Source organism: Crotalus tigris, unplaced genomic scaffold, assembly GCF_016545835.1.
Source record: "Crotalus tigris isolate CLP2741 ecotype Arizona unplaced genomic scaffold, ASM1654583v1 scf7180000018590.67127310178:1205815, whole genome shotgun sequence".
Lineage (NCBI taxonomy): Eukaryota > Metazoa > Chordata > Lepidosauria > Squamata > Viperidae > Crotalus > Crotalus tigris.
In genome coordinates, this window is record NW_024097092.1 from 457,207 (window position 1) to 481,361 (window position 24,155).

The 24,155-nt window shown below is 53.6% G+C and overlaps 1 protein-coding gene across 5 annotated transcripts in view; it reads left to right on the forward strand.

Moving 5' to 3' along the window:
- Positions 1 to 24,155, forward strand: part of UBR4 (ubiquitin protein ligase E3 component n-recognin 4) — a 109,458-nt gene that overhangs the window by 79,722 nt on the left and 5,581 nt on the right. For all 5 annotated transcript variants that reach the window (XM_039355042.1, XM_039355043.1, XM_039355046.1 and 2 more), the window contains 28 exons: positions 593 to 680; positions 785 to 978; positions 2,746 to 2,985; positions 3,249 to 3,387; positions 4,408 to 4,533; positions 4,622 to 4,750; positions 5,331 to 5,674; positions 6,697 to 6,787; positions 7,416 to 7,500; positions 7,687 to 7,814; positions 7,926 to 8,055; positions 8,182 to 8,339; positions 8,845 to 8,954; positions 9,070 to 9,211; positions 9,576 to 9,657; positions 9,781 to 9,954; positions 10,998 to 11,119; positions 11,356 to 11,553; positions 12,710 to 12,790; positions 17,536 to 17,623; positions 18,105 to 18,232; positions 19,486 to 19,593; positions 19,757 to 19,876; positions 22,257 to 22,447; positions 22,754 to 22,927; positions 23,094 to 23,193; positions 23,640 to 23,858; positions 23,983 to 24,096. In XM_039355042.1, coding sequence (XP_039210976.1) covers positions 593 to 680; positions 785 to 978; positions 2,746 to 2,985; positions 3,249 to 3,387; positions 4,408 to 4,533; positions 4,622 to 4,750; positions 5,331 to 5,674; positions 6,697 to 6,787; positions 7,416 to 7,500; positions 7,687 to 7,814; positions 7,926 to 8,055; positions 8,182 to 8,339; positions 8,845 to 8,954; positions 9,070 to 9,211; positions 9,576 to 9,657; positions 9,781 to 9,954; positions 10,998 to 11,119; positions 11,356 to 11,553; positions 12,710 to 12,790; positions 17,536 to 17,623; positions 18,105 to 18,232; positions 19,486 to 19,593; positions 19,757 to 19,876; positions 22,257 to 22,447; positions 22,754 to 22,927; positions 23,094 to 23,193; positions 23,640 to 23,858; positions 23,983 to 24,096 — 4,003 coding nt within the window. The remainder of the gene's footprint in view (positions 1 to 592; positions 681 to 784; positions 979 to 2,745; positions 2,986 to 3,248; positions 3,388 to 4,407; positions 4,534 to 4,621; positions 4,751 to 5,330; positions 5,675 to 6,696; positions 6,788 to 7,415; positions 7,501 to 7,686; positions 7,815 to 7,925; positions 8,056 to 8,181; positions 8,340 to 8,844; positions 8,955 to 9,069; positions 9,212 to 9,575; positions 9,658 to 9,780; positions 9,955 to 10,997; positions 11,120 to 11,355; positions 11,554 to 12,709; positions 12,791 to 17,535; positions 17,624 to 18,104; positions 18,233 to 19,485; positions 19,594 to 19,756; positions 19,877 to 22,256; positions 22,448 to 22,753; positions 22,928 to 23,093; positions 23,194 to 23,639; positions 23,859 to 23,982; positions 24,097 to 24,155) is intronic.

Genomic DNA, 24,155 nt, shown 5'->3' on the forward strand with positions numbered 1-24,155 from the left:
TCCCTTCTCCTCCAAGAAGCTTCTTCAGCTCTGACTGGATTGGTGGGGAATGGAAGGATTTATACTCCTTGCAGACAGCTGGTCATTTGCATCCTTTTAGTGATTCATTGAGGCCACTTGGAGGTTTACCTGTGTCCTCAGGGTCACCTGAGTAGTGCAAATGTGTGTGGAGCCTTCTTGGAGCCGTTGAAAGGACTGTGTTGTAGACTGGCAATAGATGATGTCGTATTCGTCCCTCTCTGTTGATATCATCAGGTGTTAACCTTGACGACACATAAATCTCCAGGTGGCCTCAATGGCTCTCTGAAAGAAGGCAAATGACCAGCTGTCTGCAAGGAGTATAAATCCTTCCATTCCCACCATCCAGTCAGAGCTGAAGAAGCTTCTTGGATGAGAAGCGAAACGCCTTCAAAGAAAAACAGGAAAGTCTAGTTACCTTGTGAAAAAAAGCCCCTTTGGGAAATGAAATTTAGTTTTTTTGCGCTGGTCCTGCTTGTGAATTGATGCCCCAAGGCCTGCCACACCGAAGGAAAAGCTGCAGCCAGCTGGAACTTTGGCCTGAGCAGAATCACCCACCCTCCTCTCGTTCCAGCACCCTCTCCGGCCTGGTGGAGTTTGACGGCCACTATTTAGAGAGTGACCCCTGTCTCGTTTGCAACAACCCTGAAGTGCCTTTTTGCGTAAGTGGCCCCTCCCCGTGCGCTTCCTGGCCCCGCCGGGCCCCAGACCCTTCCAGCCCATCTCTCATCTCTCTCTCTCTCTCTCTCTCTCTCTCGTCTCCCAGTACATCAAGCTCTCCTCCATCAAGGTGGACACCCGCTACACCACCACCCAGCAGGTGGTCAAGCTGATCGGCAGCCACACCATCAGCAAAGTGACGGTCAAGATCGGAGACCTGAAGCGCACCAAGATGGTCCGGACCATCAACCTCTACTACAACAACAGGACCGTGCAGGCCATCGTGGAGCTGAAGAACAAGTAAGGATGGGCAAAGTCACAAGAGGCAGCTCAGAGTCTCTGGCTGGTTTTAGCTATCCTTGACTCTGCCTTAACGTTTTATGTTCAATTCTTGTTTTCAACTTTTTGTCCGTGCACCAACATGAGTCCCTCTGTGAGGGAAATGGGTGGTTCCTAAAAAGAGAGAGTGAGAGATAGAGATGGATACGGATATAGATATAGATAGATGATAGAGACAGAGAGACAGACAGGGACAGAGAGAGATTAGATAGATAGATAGATAGATAGATAGATAGATAGATAGATAGATAGATAGATAGATAGATAGATGGATGGATGGATGGATGGATGGATGGATGGATGGATGGATGGATGGACGGATGGACGGATAGATAGATAGATAATTGATTGACAGACAGAGAACAGATCGATCAATATAGATGATTAGAGAGATAGAAGAGATAGATGATAACATAAAGATATAGGTATACATAATAAAAATAGATATAGATAAATAATAGATGATAGATAAAAAGATAGTTAGAAATAGATGATAGATATAGATAGATGATAGGTGTCAACACTGCTAATATTGAATATTCTTGCTTTGACAAAATATGCAGAACTGTCTGGTATTTTTAGAGTTAATTCAGATGACAGAGAAAGGGGAGGAGTATTATAAGGAAAGCCCGGGAAAAGGAACGGAAGTGAATCTTTGCCTTCCAGGTTAATTGGAAGATGTGAATCATGACCCCACAATAGGGGAGGGGAAATGCCTGGAATATTATGTGCAAAGGAAGGGAAATTCAGATCTTGGCATCCTCCATGCCGTGCTGACACTCCATTACACTAATCAAGGCTTTTTAGGTTAAACCATGCCTGAAAGTTCTTTGAAGTGTTTCATTAGTCAGACACATGACAATAGGAGAGAGAGAAAGATAGATATAGATGATAAGGTAGAGATACAGAAAGACAATAGAAATAGATATAGATAATAAATGATAGAGAGATAGAGATAGATAGAAATAGAGATAAGATAGAGACAGATGATAGAAAGCTATAGATAGATGATAAGTAGATATATACATAATAGAAATATAGAAAATAGATGATAGATAAAAATAGATGATAAGATATAGATGATAGGAAAGAGAGAGAAAGATAGATATAGATAGATAGATGATAGATATACATAATAGAAATAGATGATGAAAGAGATAGGTAGAAATAGATGATAAGATAATAGATAAATGATATAGAGAGACAGACGGACAGATACAGACAGACAGACATGGATGATAGACATAGATCAGGGGGTCTTCAAACGTGGCCCTTTGATGACTTGTGGACTTCGACTCCCAGAATTCCTCAGCCAGGCACACGTGCCTGGCTGAGGAATTCTGGGAGTCGAAGTCCACAAGTCATCAAAGGGCCACGTTTGAAGACCCCTGGTATAGATGATAGACAGACATGCTCCTCAACCACAAGCTGCCATTTTCCTCCTGGATGTTTCCCTTCTGCTTTTGGCCAAGCTCCTTTGCCCACACGAGACGAACTTGCCTTTCTTCTTCCATCTCCTCTCCATGGAACCTCGATGGTTCTGTTCATTTGAGGGGGGGGGGATGCCTTCATTCCTGACCTCCCTCGGCTGGTCTCATTTCAGAGGGTGTTTTCCGCGCGAGGGTAGCAGGAACACTTAGTTTTTCCCGGGCCCGGAGGCGGGCAGCAGAACTCGGCCTCTGTGCTTGGGTCTCATGGCGGGCCTCCCTCTGCCTCTGCCCCCTTTAGGCCGGCCCGCTGGCACAAAGCCAAGAAGGTCCAGCTGACCCCCGGCCAGACAGAGGTGAAGATCGACCTCCCCCTGCCCATCGTGGCCTCCAATGTGATGATTGAGTTTGCCGACTTCTACGAGAACTACCAGGCCTCCACGGAAACCTTGCAGTGCCCCCGATGCAGCGCCTCCGTGCCCGCCAACCCGGGGGTCTGCGGGAACTGCGGGGAGAACGTCTACCAGTGCCACAAGTGCCGGTGGGTCAGCCTAGCCCCTTTCCTCCCTTCCTTCCTCCCTCCCCCTCCCCCTATGAAGGAAGAGGGGGCCTCCGGGTGACTCTCTTCCCCACAGCCACAGAAATCTTTGCTCTTGAGCTGGGCCTCGCTTTCCAAAGTCCCACGCCCGGCCCTAGAAGGAGATTTGGGTTTCCCACATCCGAGGCATCTCTTTTGGGGAGCGAGGATGAGATTTCAGCACACACACACACACACACATACACATCCTTGTTGCTGATTCCCAGGTCGATCAACTACGACGAGAAGGACCCCTTCCTTTGCAACGCCTGCGGCTTCTGCAAATACGCCCGCTTCGACTTCATGCTGTTTGCCAAACCGTGCTGCGCGGTGGACCCCATCGAGAATGAAGAGGACCGGAAGAAGGTCAGGGGCGGCGGGAGGAGGAGGAGGAGAAGAAGAGGAAAAAGAGGAGGAGGAGGTGGAAGGGGAGGAGGAGGAGGAAGAGGAAGAAGGAGGAGGAAGTGGAGAAAAGGAAGAGAAGGAAGAGGAAGGAAGAGGAAGGGGAGAAGGAGGAGGAAGAGGAGAAGAAGGAAGAGGAGGAGAAGGAGAGGGAAGAGGAGGAGACCTGCCTTTTGAGGGGGGGGAGGGAGATTTTGTAGCCTCACTTCCCCCAGGAAACCAATTGTCCACCTTTTGAGAGTATATTGTAATCCCCCCCCTCGACTTCAAACAGCTTGTTTAGTGACCAAAGTGATAACAACCCTGAGACAAGGGACTGACAACCGTTTTTCACAGTTACGACCTTTGCAGCCTCCCTACAGTCATGTGATCTAAATCCAGACAGCAGGCAACCGGTTCATACTTAACGGCCGTTGCTGTGTCCCAGGGTCACATGACCCCCATTTGCCACCTTCGAGGGGGGAAGCCAGGTGTGCTTAACCCACCGGGTTACTAACTGATTGGCTGCAGCGATTCTCTTTCGCGACCGTGGCAAGCAAGGTCGTCAAATGGGGCAAAACTCACTTCACCAACGTCTCACTTGGCAACAGAAATTGTGGGGTCCCCGTAAGTCGAGGACTATTTCAGGAACTCCAAAAATAGAGTTCCACGCTCCATCTAGGCCTCCCAGGGGGGCTTTCCCTCCATTACCGTAAGCTCGGGGGTCGTGCTCAAACTGGGAGCGACCCACTGCCTGGGTTGGGTTGGGTTGCCAGACGTGGGAGCGAGGCAGAGCGCTGCTTGATCCCCAAGCTTTGCTGGCTGATGAATTCTGGGAGTTGAAGTTCACAAGTCTTAAAGTTGCCACGATTGGAAACCCCTGACATAGAGACCTGTTTCATACGAAGGCTGGCAGGAATGTTGCTGTCCCAGAGGCCTTGGGAGTCCAGGGTTGTGTAGTTAAACACACGCATAACCGGGATGCTGCGTCGTTTCCCCCACCAGGCGGTGACCAACATCAACACCCTCCTGGACAAGGCCGACCGGGTCTACCACCAGCTGATGGGCCACCGACCCCAGTTGGAGAATTTGCTCTGCAAAGTGAACGAGGCGGCGCCCGAAAAGCCACAGGTAGCGAGAGGCGGCGAAGCCCCCCTGGGTGGACTCCTCCGGGCGGGGCGAGGCCATCCCGGCCTGACTTTCTTCCTTCCCGTGCCAGGACGACTCCGGGGGCAGCGGAGGCCTCAGCTCCACCTCCGCCAGTGTGAACAGGTACATCCTGCAGCTAGCGCAGGAATACTGCGGCGACTGCAAGAACTCCTTTGACGAGCTCTCCAAGATCATCCAGGTAATCTGGGCCACTCCAAGGTCATCCAGGGGATCCCTTCAGTAGTCTGGGCCAAGCAGGCTGAGACAGCAGCTGCCAGAATTCCCCTTGAAGTCGCCCCCAGCAGGTTGGCTGTTGAGGTCAGAAACAGCTGATGGATTCTGGCAGGCTTCGTCAGGGCTGAATATGGCGGCTAGTCCAGAGTTCCCCAACTTTTCTGGCTTTGCGAATTGGGGGGGAGGAGGAGGAGATGGTTCCACGTGAGCGACAGGCATTTGTGTGAGTGGTGGGCAAGCATGGGCACTGCTGGAAAAATGGAGCATGCGCGCCCTCTTGCCTGCCAGTTCAGGCAGCTTTGCAGACTGGGGGGGGGGCGGGTATGGTCCCACGTGAGTGGCGGGGAAGCACATGTGTGTGCAGCTTCATTTGTGTGCATGGCTGGCAGGCACGGCCACCGCTTGCGTAAATGAAGCATGTGCGTGTGCCCTGGGCCGAGGATTGGGGACCCCTGTGCTAGTCAGTCTGGTGGAAATTCATCTCTTCGATCACCCGAAGTGCTGCTTCATGGCTCAGCCCTCTTCCTTCTCTATCCTCCCCGCAGAAAGTGTTTGCCTCCCGTAAGGAGCTGCTGGAGTACGACCTCCAGCAGAGAGAGGCCGCCAGCAAGTCCTCCCGCTCGGCTGTCCAGCCCACCTTCACCGCCAGCCAGTACCGGGCCCTCTCGGTTCTGGGCTGCGGCCACACCTCCTCCACCAAATGCTATGGCTGCGCCTCGGCCGTCACCGAGCACTGCATCACGCTGCTCCGGGCCTTGGCCACCAACGCTGCCATCCGCCACATCCTGGTCTCCCAGGGCCTCATCCGGGAGCTCTTCGACTACAACCTGCGCCGAGGGGCCGCCAGCATGCGGGAGGACGTCCGCCAGCTCATGTGCCTCCTCACCAGGTGGGCCTCGCCTGCCTGCCTGCCTGCCTGCCCTTCCCTCCTTCCTTTTTGCCCTTTTTCACAGGACAGGAAACAGTGGATCCCAGGCAGCCTCTTCCATTGGATTGGCTTTGCCCAGCAATGGAGAACCTTGGGCCTTTGAACCGACTAAGTGCTGAAGATCAGCGTCAGACCTGCCCCAGTCTGGTCCCTTAGGATAGAAAGACCCCTGACTCCCTTTGGGTGAAGTGATAGGATCTTTTGCTAAAGGCTGCTGGCTGCAGGAAAGTCAGGCTAGAACTAAGTCTGGTTCTTTTACTAGAGATGTAAAGTCAGGCTAGAACTAAGTTTGATTCTTTTACAAGAGATTGCTGGCTGCAGGAAAGTCAGGCTAGAATTAAGTCTGGTTCTTTTACTAGAGATGTAAAGTCAGGCTAGAACTAAGTTTGGTTCTTTTACTAGAGATTGCCGGCTACAGTAAATTCAAGCTAGAACTAAGTTTTCCCTGCAAAAAAGATACAGATTTTTCCCTTCCTCCCAGCCCTTCCCTCGTGACCAGTCTGTCTTCAGCCAATGAAGAGCCCTTTAGGTGTTTTGAGAACGCTGAGAGGTTTGGGGCACAATTCAGTCTCAGGCTGAGTGGTCTTCATCGGCTGTCACCAACTGGTTCCGTCTTTCCCTTTCCCATCACATCTCCGTACAGGTTTATTGTCCATTTGTTCTCCCCATGCCCTCTTCCCCCCAAGCCTTTGAGGGCAGGATGCCAGCCAGGCAAGGTGGCAGACCTGACAATCAGTTAATGCTGATTTGAACTCAGAGGAAGGTACTTGAGTCCATCGACCCCTTTCCTGCAGCTGGCAAAACTGGCTAGGGAGCTTTCAAGTCGTGTTCTCTCAGGAAGGACATCGTGGGTGTTGGTGTTATTACATGAGCCAGACATACGAAGAGCTTGTGTGTGTGTTTGTGTGTCTGTGTGGTGGGGACATGGCTCCCTGTGGCACTTTAAAGATGCCTTTGTTGTTTTATCCTGTGTCTGCAACCAGAGATAACCCAGAAGCCACCCAGCAGATGAATGACCTCATCATCGGCAAGGTGTCGGCAGCTCTGAAGGGCCACTGGGCCAATCCTGACCTGGTGAGCAGCACTGGCCCACTGCTTCCTCTCCCTCCCTCCCTCTCTCTCCGGTCGCCCCTTGGGCAGGGGCCTCTCTATAACATGACCTTCCAGCCATGGCACCCCAAGTCTACCCTCTCCCTTTCCTGGCAAAGGGATGAGCCAGCTTCAAGGTCTTCCTGGCTCCATCAACCACCTGGAAGCCCCCCCCCCAATACCCCGCACTCTATCCATGTCAAGGTTGAATTGCTAAGAGGCTCGCTAACCTCTGTCGCTGCTCAGCGTGCCATAGAAATGGGGGGGGGAGAGCCTGGGAAAGAAACAGGAGTTTCAAGAAGCCCATGGTGGACCATGAGACCCAAGGTCATCCAAAGCAGATGTCTGACAGAGCAGTGGACTTTTCCCATAACAAACAGAAAGAATGTGATTGGCCAACGTGAACACGTGGTGGGCAGGGGTTATGAAAAGCTATTGCTAACTAACCAGATTTTCGCATGGGAAAACTAGCGTTGATTTTGCTTCTTCAATGCCGGGATGTGTATTCAATAAAAAATAGATCTCTTATGGCGCCTCAAGGCTGTAGAGTTTCTTCGATATTGAATTCGCCAGCTGGACGCTTGACCCTCCTCCTCTTCCTCCCCTCTTGCAGGCCAGCAGCCTTCAGTACGAGATGCTCCTGTTGACGGACTCCATCTCCAAGGAGGACAGTTGCTGGGAGTTGCGCCTGCGCTGCGGTGAGCCCCGGGGCTCGGCAGGCCAGTGGGGAGGTGGGGGTGGGAGAAGGCCCAGAGAATCTGCTCCCCCCGGGGGAGAGAGAGAGAGAGAGACACCACCCTCACTGGGACAGAAGGGACAGAGGGGGAAATGTCATTCCTTGGGTTTCTGGACCGATGCTGACCGCCTAGTCTGCTCTGCTGCAGCCCTCAGCCTCTTCCTCATGGCCGTGAACATCAAGACGCCGGTGGTGGTGGAGAACATCACCCTGATGTGCCTGCGCATCCTTCAGAAGCTGATCAAGCCCCCGGCGCCCACCAGCAAGAAGAACAAGGTACCTGCCCGGCTTGCCTCTCCCCCTCTCCTCCCCATCCCAGCCTCGGGGGTGGGCAGCCGGGGCAGCAGCATCTCGAGGCCCTGCCAGACTCTCTTTTGGGCTCCCCAGGACTCGCCGGTGGACTCCCTGACCACCGTCAAGCCCTACAGCAACGAAATCCACGCCCAGGCCCAGCTGTGGCTCAAGAGAGATCCCAAGGCCGCCTACGAGGTGTGGAAGAAGTGCCTGCCTGCCAGAGGTACGCCTTTCTCCTCCCCCCCCCCTTACTGGCTTCCTCCCCCAGCCCTGAGAGAGAAGGCCGAGAAGGCCCGGCCTCGTGAAGGAGGCCCAGCCTCACTTCCGTGGCTGCTCTGCCGTCCTTTAGGCCTGGAAGCCAACGGGAAGTCTCCCAGCCGGACGGAGCTCCGCCACCTCTACCTGACGGAGAAGTACGCCTGGAAGTGGAAGCAGTTCATGAGCAAGCGAGGGAAGAGGACCTGCCCCCTGGACCTCAAGCTGGGACACAACAATTGGCTGCGGCAGGTGAGACACACATACACACCCTGATGCACACATGGTGGCGGAGGGGAGGAGGAGGAGGAGGAGATGGAGGAGAGGAGGAGGTGACAGGAGGAGGAGGAGAGGAAGGAGGAGGGAGGAGGAGAAGGTGGAGGAAGAGGAGGAAGACAAGAGGAAGAAGGGGAAGGGGAAAGAAGAGGAGAAGGAGAAGAGGAAGAAAAAGGTGGAAGAGCAGAAGAGGAAGGAGCAGGAGGAGATGGAGGAGAGGAGGAGGTGACAGGAGGAGGAGGAGAGGAAGGAGGAGGGAGGAGAAGAAGGTGGAGGAAGAAGAGGAAGAAGGAGGGGAAGGGGAAAGAAGAGGAGGAGAAGAGGAAGAAAAAGGTGGAGGAGCAGAAGAAGAAGGAGCCAGGCGATGCCAAGAAGCAGAGGGCTGGGGGAAGAAGATTCTGCAAGGAACGGGGCGGGATCCGTGCCCTGTGTGTGCCCAAGGGGCATCTTCTGCCTTCTCCTCCCCCCACCCCCTTTCCAGGTCTTGTTCACCCCAGCAACGCAAGCAGCCCGCCAGGCGGCCTGCACCATCGTGGAAGCCCTGGCCACCATCCCCAGCCGCAAGCAGCAAGTCCTGGACCTGCTGACCAGGTAAGGCCGGAGCAGGATCCTCCCCTCCTCTTGGGGAAGTGGGGCCCTCTGCTCCCCGTTGGCTTTCTGACTTCTGGAGGGCCTCTTCCCCCTCCTCCTCCCTTCTTTCTGCCAGCTACCTGGATGAGCTGAGTGTGGCGGGCGAGTGTGCCGCAGAGTACCTGGCCCTCTATCAGAAGCTCATCAAGCCGGCCCGCTGGAAGGTCTACCTGGCAGCCAGGGGGGTCCTGCCTTACGTCGGCAACCTGATCACCAAGGTAGGGAGCCCGGGGCTGGGAGAGGGGGGGGGCTGCACCTTTCAGTTTCATTTTGAACCAGCCAAACCACCGTGCTGCTTTGGAACCGGGGTCGATCCTCCAGGGGATTGGCTGGGCACCGTCCCTCATTGGCCCATCCAGCAAGGACAGCGGCCGGGGAGGATGGGTGATGGAGTCTGGCCAGAGCTGGACAGGCTACAGCTTGGTCCTGAGACATTCAACTCAGACTCTGGAAGGTTAAAAGCAGCCCTTTTGGGGGGGGGAGAATGCTCAGCCCCCCCTCCTAGGGGCACTCCTGGTCCTTCCTCCCCGCCCTGGCCATTCTGGGACTCTTTCCGTCAAGGCTGGGCATCTCTTCTTTCAGGAAATCGCCCGTCTCCTGGCCCTGGAGGAAGCCACCCTCAGCACCGACCTGCAGCAGGGCTACGCTCTCAAGAGCATCACTGGTAGGACCTCCACAAAGTGGTTTTTTCCCCCCTCCTTCCTTCCCCCCGCCCCATTGTTTTTCTTGGGCTCTGGGGAACCCCAGTCCACTTGGTCAGCGGCTCTCCCCGCCCTGTCCCTGCCAGGCCTCCTGTCCTCCTTCGTGGAAGTGGAGTCCATCAAGCGCCACTTCAAGAGCCGGCTGGTGGGGACGGTGCTGAACGGCTACCTCTGCCTGAGGAAGCTGGTGGTGCAGCGCACCAAGCTGATCGATGAGACTCAGGACATGTTGCTGGAGATGCTGGAAGACATGACCACAGGTAGACGGCCGGGGTTGGGGGAGCAGGAGGGGGCGGGCGCACCTTGACTGGGTGTGGCCTGCTCCAACCCTAAGTTGGACCTTAGTAAGGCCTTAGTAAGGCCACACCTAGAACACTGCATCCATTTTTGGTCACCACACTATAAAAAAGATGTTGAGACTCTAGGAAAAAGTGCAGAGAAAAGCAACAAAGATGATCAGGGGACTGGAGGCTAAAACATACAAGGAATGGCTACTGGAATTGGGCATGTCTAGTTTAACGAAGAGAAGGACGAGGGGGGACAAGATAGTAGTCAAGCTACTCTCCAAAGCCCCTGAAGGCAGGACAAGAAGCAACAGGTGGAAACTAACCAAGGAGAGGTTCAGCCTAGAAATAAGGAGAATATTTCCTGCCCATGGGAACAATCAACCAATGGGACAGAAGTTGCCTTCAGATGTTGTGGGAGCTTCATCACTGGAAGCTTCCAAAAAGAGATGGTGTAGGACAGGGGTCTTCAAACTTGGCCCTTTTATGACATTGTAGGAAAAGAGACTGGACTGCCATCTGTCAGAAATGATGTAGGGTTTCCTGCTTGGCCAGGGGTTGGACTAGATGACCTACAAGATCCCTTCCAACTTTGTTATTCTGTTCTATTTCTATTCTATTCTATTCTCATCCATTCCATTCCATTCCATCTCTCTCTATTCTATTCTGTTCTGTTCTTCATTCCTCCTATTATTCTATTCCTATTCTATTTTATTCTATTCTATTCCTATTCTATTCCTGTTCTATTTCTATTCTAACCCTAGCCTTGCTGGACTCAGCCAAGGGGAAAAAAGGAACAGGAAAGAAACAGGAGTTCTGTTTTCTCCCTTCTGGAGATGTTCTTCCAAAGAAAAGGGAAACCATCCACTTAGCTTCAGGGAAAGAAAATGCTTCTTTGCTCCTTTGGGGGGCACGTGATGGTCTCCCTGGCAAATCCCACCCGTCCATCCCAGGGAAGAAGCCACTTTGGGAAACACCCCAGTGAGCCCCCCTCCCCTCCCCTCTCAACCCGCCTGCAGGCACGGAGTCGGAGACCAAGGCGTTCATGGCCGTCTGCATAGAAACCGCCAAGCGCTACAGCCTGGACGACTACCGGACCCCCGTTTTCATCTTCGAGAGACTCTGCAGCATCATCTACCCGGTAAGGGTGGGGGGGGGCAACAACCTGGTCCTGATCCTGCCCAGCCAGGAGGCTTCTGGAGCAGAGAAGACAAAGAGGGGTGCTTAACTCCGCTGCCCCCCTAAAGACTTTGGGGAGCCACTGCTCCCACTCCTTGCTCTTTTCTCGTGACCCAGGAAGGACAGCCTTTGGATGGGTCTTCGCCCTGACCCTCAAGGACCCTCTTTCTGACCCCTGACACTTCTTGTCTCTTTCAGGAGGAGAACGAAGTGACGGAGTTCTTCGTCACCCTGGAGAAGGACCCCCAGCAAGAGGATTTCCTACAGGGCCGGATGCCCGGGAACCCTTACAGCAGCAACGAGCCGGGCATCGGGCCGCTGATGAGGGACATCAAGAACAAGATCTGCCAGGACTGCGACTTGGTAGCTCTGCTGGAAGACGACAGCGGCATGGAGGTGAGGAGTCCGGGCGAGCCAGATCAGCTGGAGGGCAGCCACGCTGTGCGAGCCCCGGGAGGGGCCGGGATTTTGTGCAGACCCCCTTGGCTTACGAAGCGTGGCTCTTTTCCTTGGTGGCCCGTGCAGGGCCCCCTTGTGGCTTTCTGCAGTGCCCACTTTCCAGAAAGCGTGGACCTTTCCCCATGTTTCAATCTTGGATAGAATTCTCTGTTGGCCAAGTGTGATTGGACACACAAGGAATTTGTCTCCGGTGCGGAAGCTCTCAGAGTACCAAAAAAGCAATAAGGGATGAATCGTGACCATGCTGTGTTTCCCCCAAAGTAAGACCTAGCCCGAAAATAATCCCTAGCTTGATTTTGGGGGGTGGGCCTAATATAAGCCCTACCCCAAAAATAAGCCCTGGTTTTGGGGCAAGGCGCATGCCTAAAAACCAAGCTAGGACGGGGTTGGGGAGGGGTGGAGCTGTCCTACTTGCCCTGCCTCTGCTTACTGTTGTAGCCTGCCTCTCCTCGCTTTTGCAGTCAGAGGCCTTTCCAGAAGGCCATTGCAGCTGAGAACCGAGCTACGGATTCAATCTGTAGCTCGGTTCTCGGCTGCAGTGGCTTTCCGGAAAGGCCTCTGACTGCAAAATGCAGGCCGAAGCTCCATGCTCAGCTGCAGAATGAAGCTGCTCCTTCAGATGCAGAAGAAGTGGGCCAGCTGGGCAGGGCTGTTGTTGCCGGAGATGTGGAAAAGCCCCCCCCCCCCCAAAAAAACAAGATCTGCTGCCTCTTTTGGAGGCAAAAGCAAAATAAGACTGGATCTTATTTTCGGGGAAACACATAAAAATACATTCATCATAAATCGTAAGAGACAACACTTAGCGATAGTCATAGGATACTAAATAAGCAATCAACAACATAAAACTCTTACTAGGATAAACAATATAAATTGTAATATACCAGCCACAAAGTTATAGTCCTAAGGAGATGAGGAGGTAGACAATAGGAGAGGTGAAAAGAAGAAGAATAATACAGCCTTACTAGATAATTTGACAGTGTTGTGGGAATTAGTTGTTGAGCAGAGTGATGGCACGGAGAAAAAAAGTGTCCTTGGGTCTAGTCGTCCTCGTTCATCTCCCCGCTGTGTTTTTCTTCCTCCTGTTTTGTTTCAGCTTCTGGTAAACAACAAGATCATCAGCTTGGACCTCCCAGTTGCTGAAGTGTACAAGAAGGTCTGGTGTCCGACTAACGAGGTGAGAGGTCCTTTTCTCCCTTCGGCCTCTCACGTCCCTGAGATCTTGGAATGGACACAGTGTGTGCGCTGCCCAGGCCTTTTCTTTTTCCCCAGAGATTTCTTCTCTCTTCCTCTCCCACCGTTGCCCGTGGGAGGACTGTGCTTCCCACAGTGCACTGTGTTCCTGTAGCTTAGGGGGGGGGGGGTGCCACACTCCAGATTTCTTGTACATGTGAGTGCGTGTCTTCAGCCGCACCATGGCTGAACATTACAATCCAACTGTTTTCCTCACAGTCCAAGGACTGGATCCTCAGAGGTGGAGAAAAGCAGTCGGTTAGCCCAGGGTTCTCCAACCTTTTTGGATTGGCGGCCCGGTGGGAAAGGGAGTGGCAGGTGTCTTACATGCCCATGCACGAACGTGAATGTGGCCACACGTGCACCTGCACATACAAACAGGCTGCGAGCATGCGCACTATGCAAACGGGGCTGCGAGCATGCATACAAGGCTCTCAGTAACTGGCGCCTGTGAGGTTTGTGGCGTTGCCACTGCCAGGATCACGGCGATGCTACCACCAGCACGAGGCTTGTGCTGCGGCCCGCAGCGATGCCATGCTGGCGCAAGATTCGTGCTGCTGCCCCGATGCAAGGATCGCATTGCGGCCCGCAGCAAAGCTGCCCCTGCACGAGGATCGCGCCACGGCCCACAGCAATGCCGCCCCAGCACAAGGCTCGTGATACTGCCCCTGTATGATGATTGCGCCGCCGGCCCCCCTGCGACTTGCGGCACTCCCGTTGCCCACACAAAGTTCGTGGCAGTGCTGCCACCTGCACAATACTAGTTACATTGCTACCTCCCGCACAATACTCGTGGCAATGGTGGCACGGAGTGAGCACGCACATGTGTGTGCACTGCCCAGCTATTCACACAGCAGTAGTGGGTAGTGGGCCAAGGCCCATAGGTTGGGGACCTCTGGGTTAGCCAATGCTATGTGGAAAAGCAGGTTAGACTTTGCTGCTGGTCAGAGTTTGCCCCAAGCCGTTGTGCTGCTCCCTATACAGGCTGCTTTTGGGGCAGGCGATTTGTCACCCAGCACAGAGTTCCCCAAAGCTTTTCAGCTTTGTGGACTGTCGGGAAGGAGAGGAGGGAGGGGATGGTTCTGCATGAATAATGGGCACGTGCGTGCACGCAGCTCCATTTGCGCTGGATCCCATCGCTCATGCGGATGGAGCACATGTGGTCACCTGCTGCTTATGCAAGTGGAGATATGCACATTCACCTGCCACTTCCACGGCCCGGTTGCAAACTGCTCAAGGCCAGAGGTGGGCCACAGTCCCGGGGTTGGGGACCCCTGTCTCAGCAAACCCGCTGATGAAATTCTCACCTTCGTTTATTGGGGGGGGAAATCATTTTAAGAAAGCTTTGGCTGATCAAATCCCTGCTGAGCAGGGCAGCCTTGAAACCTCTTGCAGATGGATTCTCTTTTCTTGTCTTTAATTTCTTCAGCCTCCTGCTTCTTTTTTTTTGTTTTCTACAATCCGCCTAATGCCCGCTTAGCTGAGCCTCCGTCGCGTGATGGGCCCATAGGTATGTCAGGAGACAGTTACGGGCCCAAATTAGGAAGCAGATAAGACGGCCTTCCTGGCGATCAATGGCATCCGGTTTTATAGCGGAGATGATTTTTATACCAGGGAAGAGAAAGGGCTGTGCCTGTGTGCTATCAAAAATTCAAAATACCTTTGTAGGCAAGCATTTTCGGGAGGGGATTAAAGACTTGATATCTTTGCTTTAACTCTCGGTGCCAAACTTTGGGTATTATCCCCCAGAAAGCCTCCAGGAATGAATACGTTAAAATAACCCGGCCTTGTCATTCGGAGTTCAAAAGAATCTCATGCTTGTCGAGAAGGCAGTTCGGAGATTAATTCATTCAGATGCGGGTCTCCAAATGGCCCCGTGCTTTGAATGTGGTGACAGTTTTTTGAACAAAAGCCTGCATTTCATCACGGAGGGCTTGGAAGCCCCGTAAATGGAGGGGAACCAGAAGGAATTCTAGTCCCTTTGATTTCCCCCTCCTGTGCCTGGATAGGTAGCCAAGAGAGAGATGACCGGCAGTCCGCAACTTACAACAGTTCATTTAGAGAGGGTTCAAAGTTACAAAGGCATTGAGAAAGGATGGTTTTTCAGAGTTAACAACCGATGTGTGGCATCCCTGAAGTCATGGGATCAAAATTGGGACACTTGGCAAGGGGTTCATTCTTAAGAACGGTTGCAGTGTCCCGGGGTCATGCCATCCCCTTCTGTCGAGCAAAGTCAAGGGGGGAGCCAGGTTCACTTAACAACCGTGTGACTAACTTTAACAACTGTGGTGATTGACTTAATAACCGTGTGACTGACTTAATTGCAGTGATTTGCTTAGCAAGAAAGGTTTGTAAAATGGGGCAAAATTCACTTAACTGCCTCGCTTAGCATCAGAAATTTTGGGCTCCACTGTGGTTGTAAATCAAGGACTACCTACATGTCACAGGCTGCTTTTCCACTTAGCTAAGACTGGGGGGGCGATTTCCCTTAGTAGACACCGCCATTAAGCTTCGGTTACAGCTAGCTGTCAGAACGTGCACAAGTCTTATTGCGCAAGATAACCCAGGAGTAAACGCAGTAAACGGTGGTCTGTAGTAAATGGTGGTTTATCTTGCACTGTCTACAATATCATACACCAGGAACAATAAACATACACGAGCTCAAACAGCAGGATCCAACAAACCACAGTTACAGCAGGAAAGAGAAGAAGAAAGTACACATCAGTAGAGCCTTCCCTTTATATACTGTGGCTCTTAAAGAGACTCAGACCCTGCTGAGTCATTCCCATTCTTACATACATTACATAAGCTGCTTAGCTGTTAAATCAATACCTCAACTTAACGACCACAAATTTCCATTGCTAAGCAAGTTGGTTGTTAAGTGAGCCACATCTGATTTTACCACCCTTCTCCCCCCCCCCGTGGCTGTTAAGCAGATCACAGTGTTTGTGAGGTGACTCATGCGGTCATTAAGCAAATCCGGCTCCCTCCCCCAATTGACTTTCCTTGCCTGAAGCTGGCCGAGAAGGTCACAAATTGGGATTGGATGACTGCCGGGCAGGTGCGGCCATTGTAAATCCACTGATCGTGGGGCTATTGTGGTTGTGAGTGCCATTATAACTTTGAACCCATTTTAATCAAATGGTCGTAAACCAAGGACTGCCTCTCTTTCTGTGCCCGTGCCCTCTCGCAGGGTGGCAACAGAGCTGGGCTTGGCTTGGCCCAAAATGGATGAGAATTGCCAATGCTCCCAAGAAATTCTCCCCAGGCCCGTGTTTTTTCCCCACTTGCCTCCTTCGGGGTTCAGCCTTTGACCAGCTCTCCTCCAAGGTGGCTGCTGTTACTCCGGAGCCCAGCCGTTGATCCCCCCCATTTCCCCTTGGGGCTCCCCCAGCCTCGCTCTGAATCTTCTCTGACATTAAGCACCAGCTTATTCGGCACCGGGCTTAGCAGTAGTCCTCTTGACAGCTCCTCTTTGCTCTTCTGGGCTTTGCCTCTTTCCCCCCCTCCCCAATAAAGTCTCCTCCTCCCAACCAGGGAATGGCACCCTCCCCTTCCCCTCGCCCCCTACTCTTCCCCCCCCCCCATTCAGACTTCCAGGTCCTTAAAACGGGAAACTTGCCCGGAAACTCGCCCTCTGCGTCTGGGGCCTGGGACTTGAAAGAGGCTCTGTCTCCGTGGGGAAGGTTGTAACGAGGCCCTCCTGGGCTTTGCCACTTTCCTAATACCCAGTTTGGCTTAAAAGCTTATTAAATTGTCACTTCTCTTTCCCAGCCACCTACCCAGCCGCCCCCACCCCCCTCCCTCTCCTGTTTTCTTCTCATCCGTAGGAGCTTTCTCTTCCCCGCTGCCCTTCCTTTGAAGGTGCCAGTTTAATTAACCTGTCACACACTTCTGCGCGCTTCCCTTTGGCTTCTCGTGGGCTGAGCTTGCCTGCGTGGAGGCGTTCTTCGGTCTCTGTCGGGTTAAAGCAGAAGGAAAGAGCACAGGTTCCGGGTTTCACTCCCAGCCTGTCCGGGCTCCATCCCAGGCCAGATCTGGGTCTTCCAACCTGTTCTAGACTGGGTGATTTTACTGCCTTTTTGCCCGGGCTTTGCCGAGGCACTTGTACGCCCCCACCGTGATGCCTGCTGCATCATTTCCTTGAGCTAGACTAGGAAGCTCTCTCAGTTGGGGATGCATCCCCTGCCCTGCTTCTGCAGTCATACGTAGTTTTTATTGCATCCTGGAGTGTTTCTCCCTTTCGCTGAGAGGAGCCAGCTACTACATCTTCTCCGCTGCTGCTGCTGCAGAAGTTGAGTTGGGCTGTGATCTTTAATGGGAAGAATAGAGACAGTGTTAATAAGCATCTAATGCAGTGGTTCTCAACCTTTCTAATGCCGTGACCCCATAATACAGTTCCCCATGTTGTGGTGACCCCCAAGTGGGTGTGGCCACCAATAAGAGGGAGTAGGACAGCTAGGGAAAAGGGAAAAAATGGTGGACAGCGTGGTTTGGCGACCCCCGTGAAATGGTCGTTCGACCCCAAATGGGGTCCCGACCCACAGGTTGAGAACCACTGGTCTAATGCAAGGAAGCCCATGAGTGGATTAGCCCAGCCTAGTGGAGGGTCAAGCACTGGATATTTCCCTGCCTCTTCTGTGCTTGTCTGATCAAAGTCTGCTTGGTCTCCCCTTTTCTCCTCGGCAGGGTGAGCCCATGAGGATAATTTATCGCATGCGGGGCCTGCTGGGGGATGCCACGGAAGAATTCATAGAGTCTCTGGATTCCACTACAGGTACCAACCTTGCATCCTGCCACGGGATGCTGGTCCTTGAGTCCAGCATCAGATGGCTTAGATTAGAACCCTGTTTCTCCACTTCAGCAACTTTTAAGCTCTGTGGACTGCAACTCCCAGAACCCCCCAGCCAGTCACACATTGTAAAGTTGCTGAGATTGAGAAACACTGTTTTAGACGTTTGGCCATCGCGCTGAGAGCCAAAATTGCAAAACTGATGCTTTGCCCTCTCCACCCTGGAAGAGGGCAAGGTTATTTTCAATGCCAGGCATTTATTTAACGCCAACGCATCCACCAGGCCTGTTGGCCCAGAGTTCTTTTGAGCTGGCTACCCAAAACATCCTGATCCCCCAAGGATGCTGAGCCAGGAGGAGAATCCAGGCAACTTGTGCCTGCCTTTGTGAAAAGTAGCCAGGATCTTTTTCTCCCAGCCTTGTCGATGCCGTTGTTTCTCTCCTGAAGGCCTCTTTCTTTTCCCCAGATGAAGAGGAGGATGAGGAAGAGGTGTACAAGATGGCGGGAGTCATGGCGCAGTGCGGCGGTCTGGGCTGCATGCTGAACCGCTTGACCGGGATCAAAGACTTCAAACAAGGCCGACATCTGCTGACGGTGAGCCGCGTTCCCCACCTCCCCTTCCTGTTGGAAGTCCTTTTCTAGTGGGATGGTTGTGTGAAGAGAGATCATCAGTTTCCCCCCAAAGGTTGATGGAAGAAAGAAAAAAAATATTTCGGTTACACCTCCAGCAAAGGGAGGAGTTTTGTGGACCATCTTGTTCACCATCTTGGCCAGCTCCTCCTCATTCTTCAACATCGGTCCAAGAAACGAGCCCCGTATCAAAACGTTGAATCCAGCCAAGAGGCATAGAGGCAAGCAGCCGGTAACAGAGCCTCTAGCACAGTGGTGGCGAACCTATGGCACGCGTGCCAGAAGCGGCACTCAGAGCCCTCTCTCTGGGCGCTTCTCTGAACTGCTGGGGGGGGCTGCGGAGCCCCAGAGTGCACCGGTCAAGGGGCCAGCAGGCTGTGGCTGCTGATGGATACTGTCGGCCCCCATGCGCTCGCTGGCCTCTGTGTGCAGGGGCCGACGGTGTCAGGCAGCAGCTGCCCTGGCCCCAGCCTCGTCTTGCCCTGGGACAATGGCACCCCCGCCCTACCTCGCCTCACCTCTCAGGATGAGCCTCCTGCCCACCACCCACCTGCCAGAGACCCCTGGATCTCCCCCATCCCTGCTCTATCCCCACAGGCATCCCTCCCCACGAGCAACATCGAGGTGGCCACACCAACCTTGGCCACACCCACCCAGTCTGCCATAACCACCACAGTGGGCCACTCGGTCATGCCCACCTGGCACCTGGTGATAAATAAGTGGGTTTTGAGTTGCAGTTTGGGCACTCGGTCTCTAAAAGGTTCGCCATCACTGATCTAGCAGCTCCAGATATGTCTAGAGCAGGGGTAGGCAGCCTTGGCTCTTTTATGACTCGTGGACTTCAACTCCCAGAATCCCTGAGCCAGCCATGCTGAGGGGAAAGGGAGAGGTTTCCATGCTTAGCCATGCCGGCTCAGGAATTCTGGGAGTTGAAGTCCACCAGTCATAAAAGAGCCAAGGCTGCCTCCCCCTGGCCTAGAGGAATTCTTTCCTGAAGCCTTAGACTCCACCAGTCTCGGAGAGTTAGGTGAAACAAGGAGCTTTCCAAGCCATGACAGGAGATTCCAGCCACCAGGTGGCCGTTTTTAGGACAATTGCTTGCTGTTCTTTGAGAGGCTGGAGCGGAGCTGCTCCTGGTCCATGGGGCTTCGAACATGGTTAAACATTGCTTGGGTGGAAGCTGCTCCTCAAACCTTTGGCCGCCTCTTCCTCCACAGGTCCTGCTGAAACTCTTCAGCTACTGCGTCAAAGTGAAGGTCAACCGCCAGCAGCTGGTGAAGCTGGAGATGAACACCCTCAACGTCATGCTGGGCACGCTGAACTTGGTAAGCGGCCACGTCCCACCACCTGGCAGGTTCTCTCTCCTTCCTTCCCTGCAAGAAGATGGTGGTGATGGTGTCCTGGGTCAGCAGAGAGGAAGCCAGACTGGTGGCTGAGCTCTCCATCTCCAATGCTTTTTTTTTTTTTTTTTTGGCACCCTCTTCGTAGGCTCTGGTGGCCGAGCAGGAAAGCAAGGACAGCGGGGGAGCGGCGGTGGCAGAACAGGTCCTCAGCATCATGGAGATTATCCTGGACGAGTCCAATGCAGAGCCGCTGAGTGAGGACAAGGTTGGTGCAGGGGTGTAAACTTGTGGGTGGCGTTCAGAGACAGAGCATCCCATCTGCCGCAGCTTAAACCCCTTAAATAGGAACCGCCCCACTTGGCCCCATTGGTTGAGAAAGGTAGAGTTTTATTAGAGATCAAGTGTCCTGCAGCATTGCACATTCAGAACTGATCGTCGCGTGCCCAAATCCCTAAGTTTTTACTTTCTCCCCCTTATCTTCCCCTCACTGCCCACCCCCTTTGTAACCAATGGTGCAAGATGTTTTCATAACATAAGTCTGAGCGCAGATCGGTGTGCAGCTCTTTCCAGCCAGGTGACCTTGAGGCAGCATCTTGCGGCGGCACTGTTTCTACTTCCGCTTTCCCCCGAGTATCCCCTTCCCAACGTTCAGCTCATGGCAGTTTGTTGCCACATAGCAGCGAGGCGCAAGCAAGCATAACAGGGCAGCCCTGGGGCCCTGTCCATCATCTCCCCTCTCATATTGCAACCACGTCTGTTACGTAGTTGGGGGTTCAAGAGGGAGGGAATCTTTTTTTTTTTAAATTAAAAAAAAAAATATTTTTCATTTTTCAATACATTTAATACTTTCAATACATTATAAAAAATACCTTTGAAATAAATTCATACATATAACCTTAGGTGTCGCTCGTCCATCTCCCCCCCGACTGCATCCGCCCTCTCTGCCTTCCTTCCTTCCTTCCTTCCCTCCCTCCTCTCTCTCTCCTCTCTTCCCCTCTCTCCCCTCATCCCTTCCTCCCATCCGACTTCCTTCCATCCCTTCCTCCTCCCCTCTCATCCCTCTTCGGATACAGTTCAGGGGAAATACCCGAGCGGCACCTCCCTCTAAATTAATATCTATTTTATACATTAATATTTCTGTTTATCTAACCTACTTAATCCCACCCATCCCCACCCCCCTAACCCCCCCCACTTCCCGGAGCAGAATACAGGATTATTGTAAACAAAACAAACACACTCTATAACTTTTAAAACAAAAAAATTATACAATAAACAAATTCATACTTAACCCTGAACTCGAGAGGGAGGGAATCTTGAAAAGCGGAATGCTGGTGGGCTGGCTAGATTGAGGGAGCTCTTCTATGGGTCGCTCCAGAAGGAGACCGGAGGGGGGGGGGCGGATCTTTTGCTCTGTGCTAGAAGGTTCCTAGGGTCACGAGGAACTAGGGGGACCCAGCATTTCATAATTGCAAGCGTGGCTGCTCTGCCTTAGTCCCCGCGGCATTCAAGAAGAGGCATGTCAGGACTTACTTGCCTTTTCACCTAGATCAGGGGTAGTCAATCTGGGCTCTTTTATGACTCGTGGACTTCCACTCCCAGAATTCCTGAGCCAGCGACGCTGAGGGGAAAGGGAGAGGCTTCCAAGCTGAGCCAGGTTGGCTCAGTCCACCAGTCATGAGGGGGCCATAGTTCCCCCATGCTGGCTCAGGAATTCTGGGAGTTGAAGTCCACCAGTCATAAAAGAGCCCAGGTTCACTACCCCTGACCTAGATTTTCTCTTTGGCTCACATCTTGACCCTGGAATGCAAAGGTGGGAGGGGTGATGTCTAAGCCATGGGTCCCCAACCTATGGGCTGCAGCCCAGTACGGGGCTGCAGGCTTTTGGCCAGCAGGCGCAGAAATAGCTGGCCAGGGCGCGCACGCATGGGTGCGCATTCCACCCCCCCTTGTGCTAGCACCTGCACCCATAGCCCTGTTTGCATATGTGCTCAGGCTCAAACGGAGGGGGCATGCGTGCCCCATTTGTGCATGTGTGAATGGGCCACTAGCACAGGGGGTGTGCACGGCTCATTTGTGCACATTTGAATGGGCGCTAGCCGCTGCAGAGGTGCACGGCTGTTCATGCATGCGCATGGTGCCGCCGCAGGCACACACATGGCCTCTAGTATTGCACCAGTGGGTATGGCCCTGTGTGTGTGGCCGTGCGCGTGCACGCAGTAATTTGGAAGCTGCTCTCCCCTCCGGGCCACGAGCCTGGAAAGGTTGGAGAAATCTGGTCTAGGCAACCGAGAGTCGAGGCCAATGAAATGGACATAACAAGAAGAAATTTTACTATTGGACAGTGTGAACACCTGGTGGGGGGTGGGGTCAAGGGAGTCTATTGTTTAACCAAGCAAGCCTTTGCGTGAAAAAATCAGAGCTGGTTTTGCTTTCTTCTGTGTCAGTGTAAATTTTCAGTAAAGTATTATATACTCTTGGTAAAATCATGTGCCAAGAGTTTCTTTTTCTGGAAATGCCAACTGGACAGTTGACATGGGAAGTATCAGTCCTCCCAGGCAGGCAGGCAGGCAGGCAGGCAGCTGGGCTGGTGTCCTAGGGGGGCCTCTCCAGCTGCCTCTCAAGCGGGTGGGCGATTCTCTCCGCAGGGCAACCTGCTCCTGACAGGCGACAAGGATCAGCTGGTGATGCTGCTGGATCAGATCAACAGCACGTTTGTCCGCTCCAATCCCAGCGTGCTCCAGGGCCTCCTGCGCATCATCCCTTACCTGTCCTTCGGGGAGACGGAGAAGATGGAGATCCTGGTGGACCGATTCAAGCCCTACTGCAGCTTCGACAAGTACGGACAAGGAGGGCGCCCAGGGCCGTCTCTGTCTCCCGCTAAATAGACGTGGGTTTGGGTGTGCTTGGGTGGGCGTGCACACAAGCAGGGACTCGTGCCCTTTCCACGTTGCACAAACGGGTGATTTGCCCAGTTCCTCTCCTGCAAGGAAACGAGGAACGAAAAATGGCTTTTCCTTTTGAGCTTCGTTCTCGTTCTGAGCTGCCTGGGTGGCTTTTTCTGCCCCTGAAAAAGGCAGGACACAGGTGGTCTTTGGGTGCCCCTTTCCATGCCCCTCCCCTTTTTGTTCTCTCTCTCTCTCAGGTACGACGAGGAACACAGTGGGGACGACAAGGTCTTCCTGGATTGTTTCTGCAAAATCGCTGCCGGCATCAAGAACAACAGCAACGGGCACCTGCTGAAGGACCTCATCCTGCAGAGAGGGATCACCCAGGGCGCCTTGGACTACATGAAGAAGCATATCCCCAGCGCCAAGAAGTGAGGGCCCTGCCTGGGATCTGTGGGGAGATGGGGCCCGGCCTGGGGGGGGGTGGCTTCAAGGTCTGGGTCTGGAACAGCCGAGGGGGGGGGGGGAGTGCTTCTACACTGAGGGTGGTCAACCCTTTGCTCTCCTTTCCCGCTCCCCCCCTTGACTCTCGGACAGTTTGGACGCCGATGTGTGGAAGAAATTTCTGTCTCGACCGGCCCTCCCATTTATCCTGCGGCTACTCCGAGGACTCGCCACTCAGCATCCAGCTACCCAGGTGAGGTTCCCCCTCCTCCTCCATCTCCTCCTCCTCCTCTTCCCTACAACTCCTTTTCTTTCTCTATTTCCATCTCTCCTCCTCCTCTACAACTCCTTTATTTCCATCTCCCTTCCTCCTCCTTCTCCCCCCATTTCTCTGTGGAAAGCAGGAGGCTTTGCACAGCCTGCATTTGGCACCGAGCACATGATGCTCTCCTGGCTTGCCCTCTGCCCTCGTGAGTTTCAATGCTGGGCCCCGACCTTTATCCTCCTAGCTGTGCCAGGGGAAGGCAAAGGGCCTTCGTTCCCCCAGAGGCCTGGCCCAGTTAGGAAGGGAGGCCCTTGCCCTCCTGTAACAGTGCTGCAGCTAAGAACTCCTGGTAGCAAAAGGGTTAAAGGAAAACAATGGGATTCTGAGCTGGTCCGTTGGCCCTCGAGCTGAAAGCCTCCCTCCCTGCCCCGCAGGCGCTGATTGGGACCGATTCGATCTCCAACTTGCACAAGCTGGAGCAGGTCTCCAGCGACGAAGGCATCGGGACGCTGGCCGAGAACCTCCTGGAAGCCCTCCGGGAACACCCGGACGTGAACACGAAGATCGACGCGGCCCGCCGGGAGACGCGGGCGGAGAAGAAGCGGATGGCTATGGCCATGCGGCAGAAGGCCCTGGGCACCCTCGGCATGACGGTAATGGGCGCCTCTCGCTCGGGGTGGCGGGATGCGAGGAGGCCTTCGGGGAGTGTGGGCCCCGTGGTCCTTCCTCTTCCTCCTCCTCCTCCTCAGCCCCTCCACTCTTTGCTTGGCTTGCCAGACGAATGAGAAGGGACAGGTGGTGACGAAGACGGCGCTGCTGAAGCAGATGGAGGAGCTGATCGAAGAACCCGGCCTGACGTGCTGCATCTGCCGGGAAGGCTACAAGTTCCAGGTGAGTCAGGGCCGGGCCTTCCCCACGGTCCCTGGGGAGGGGGACTCTTCCTCCAGTCG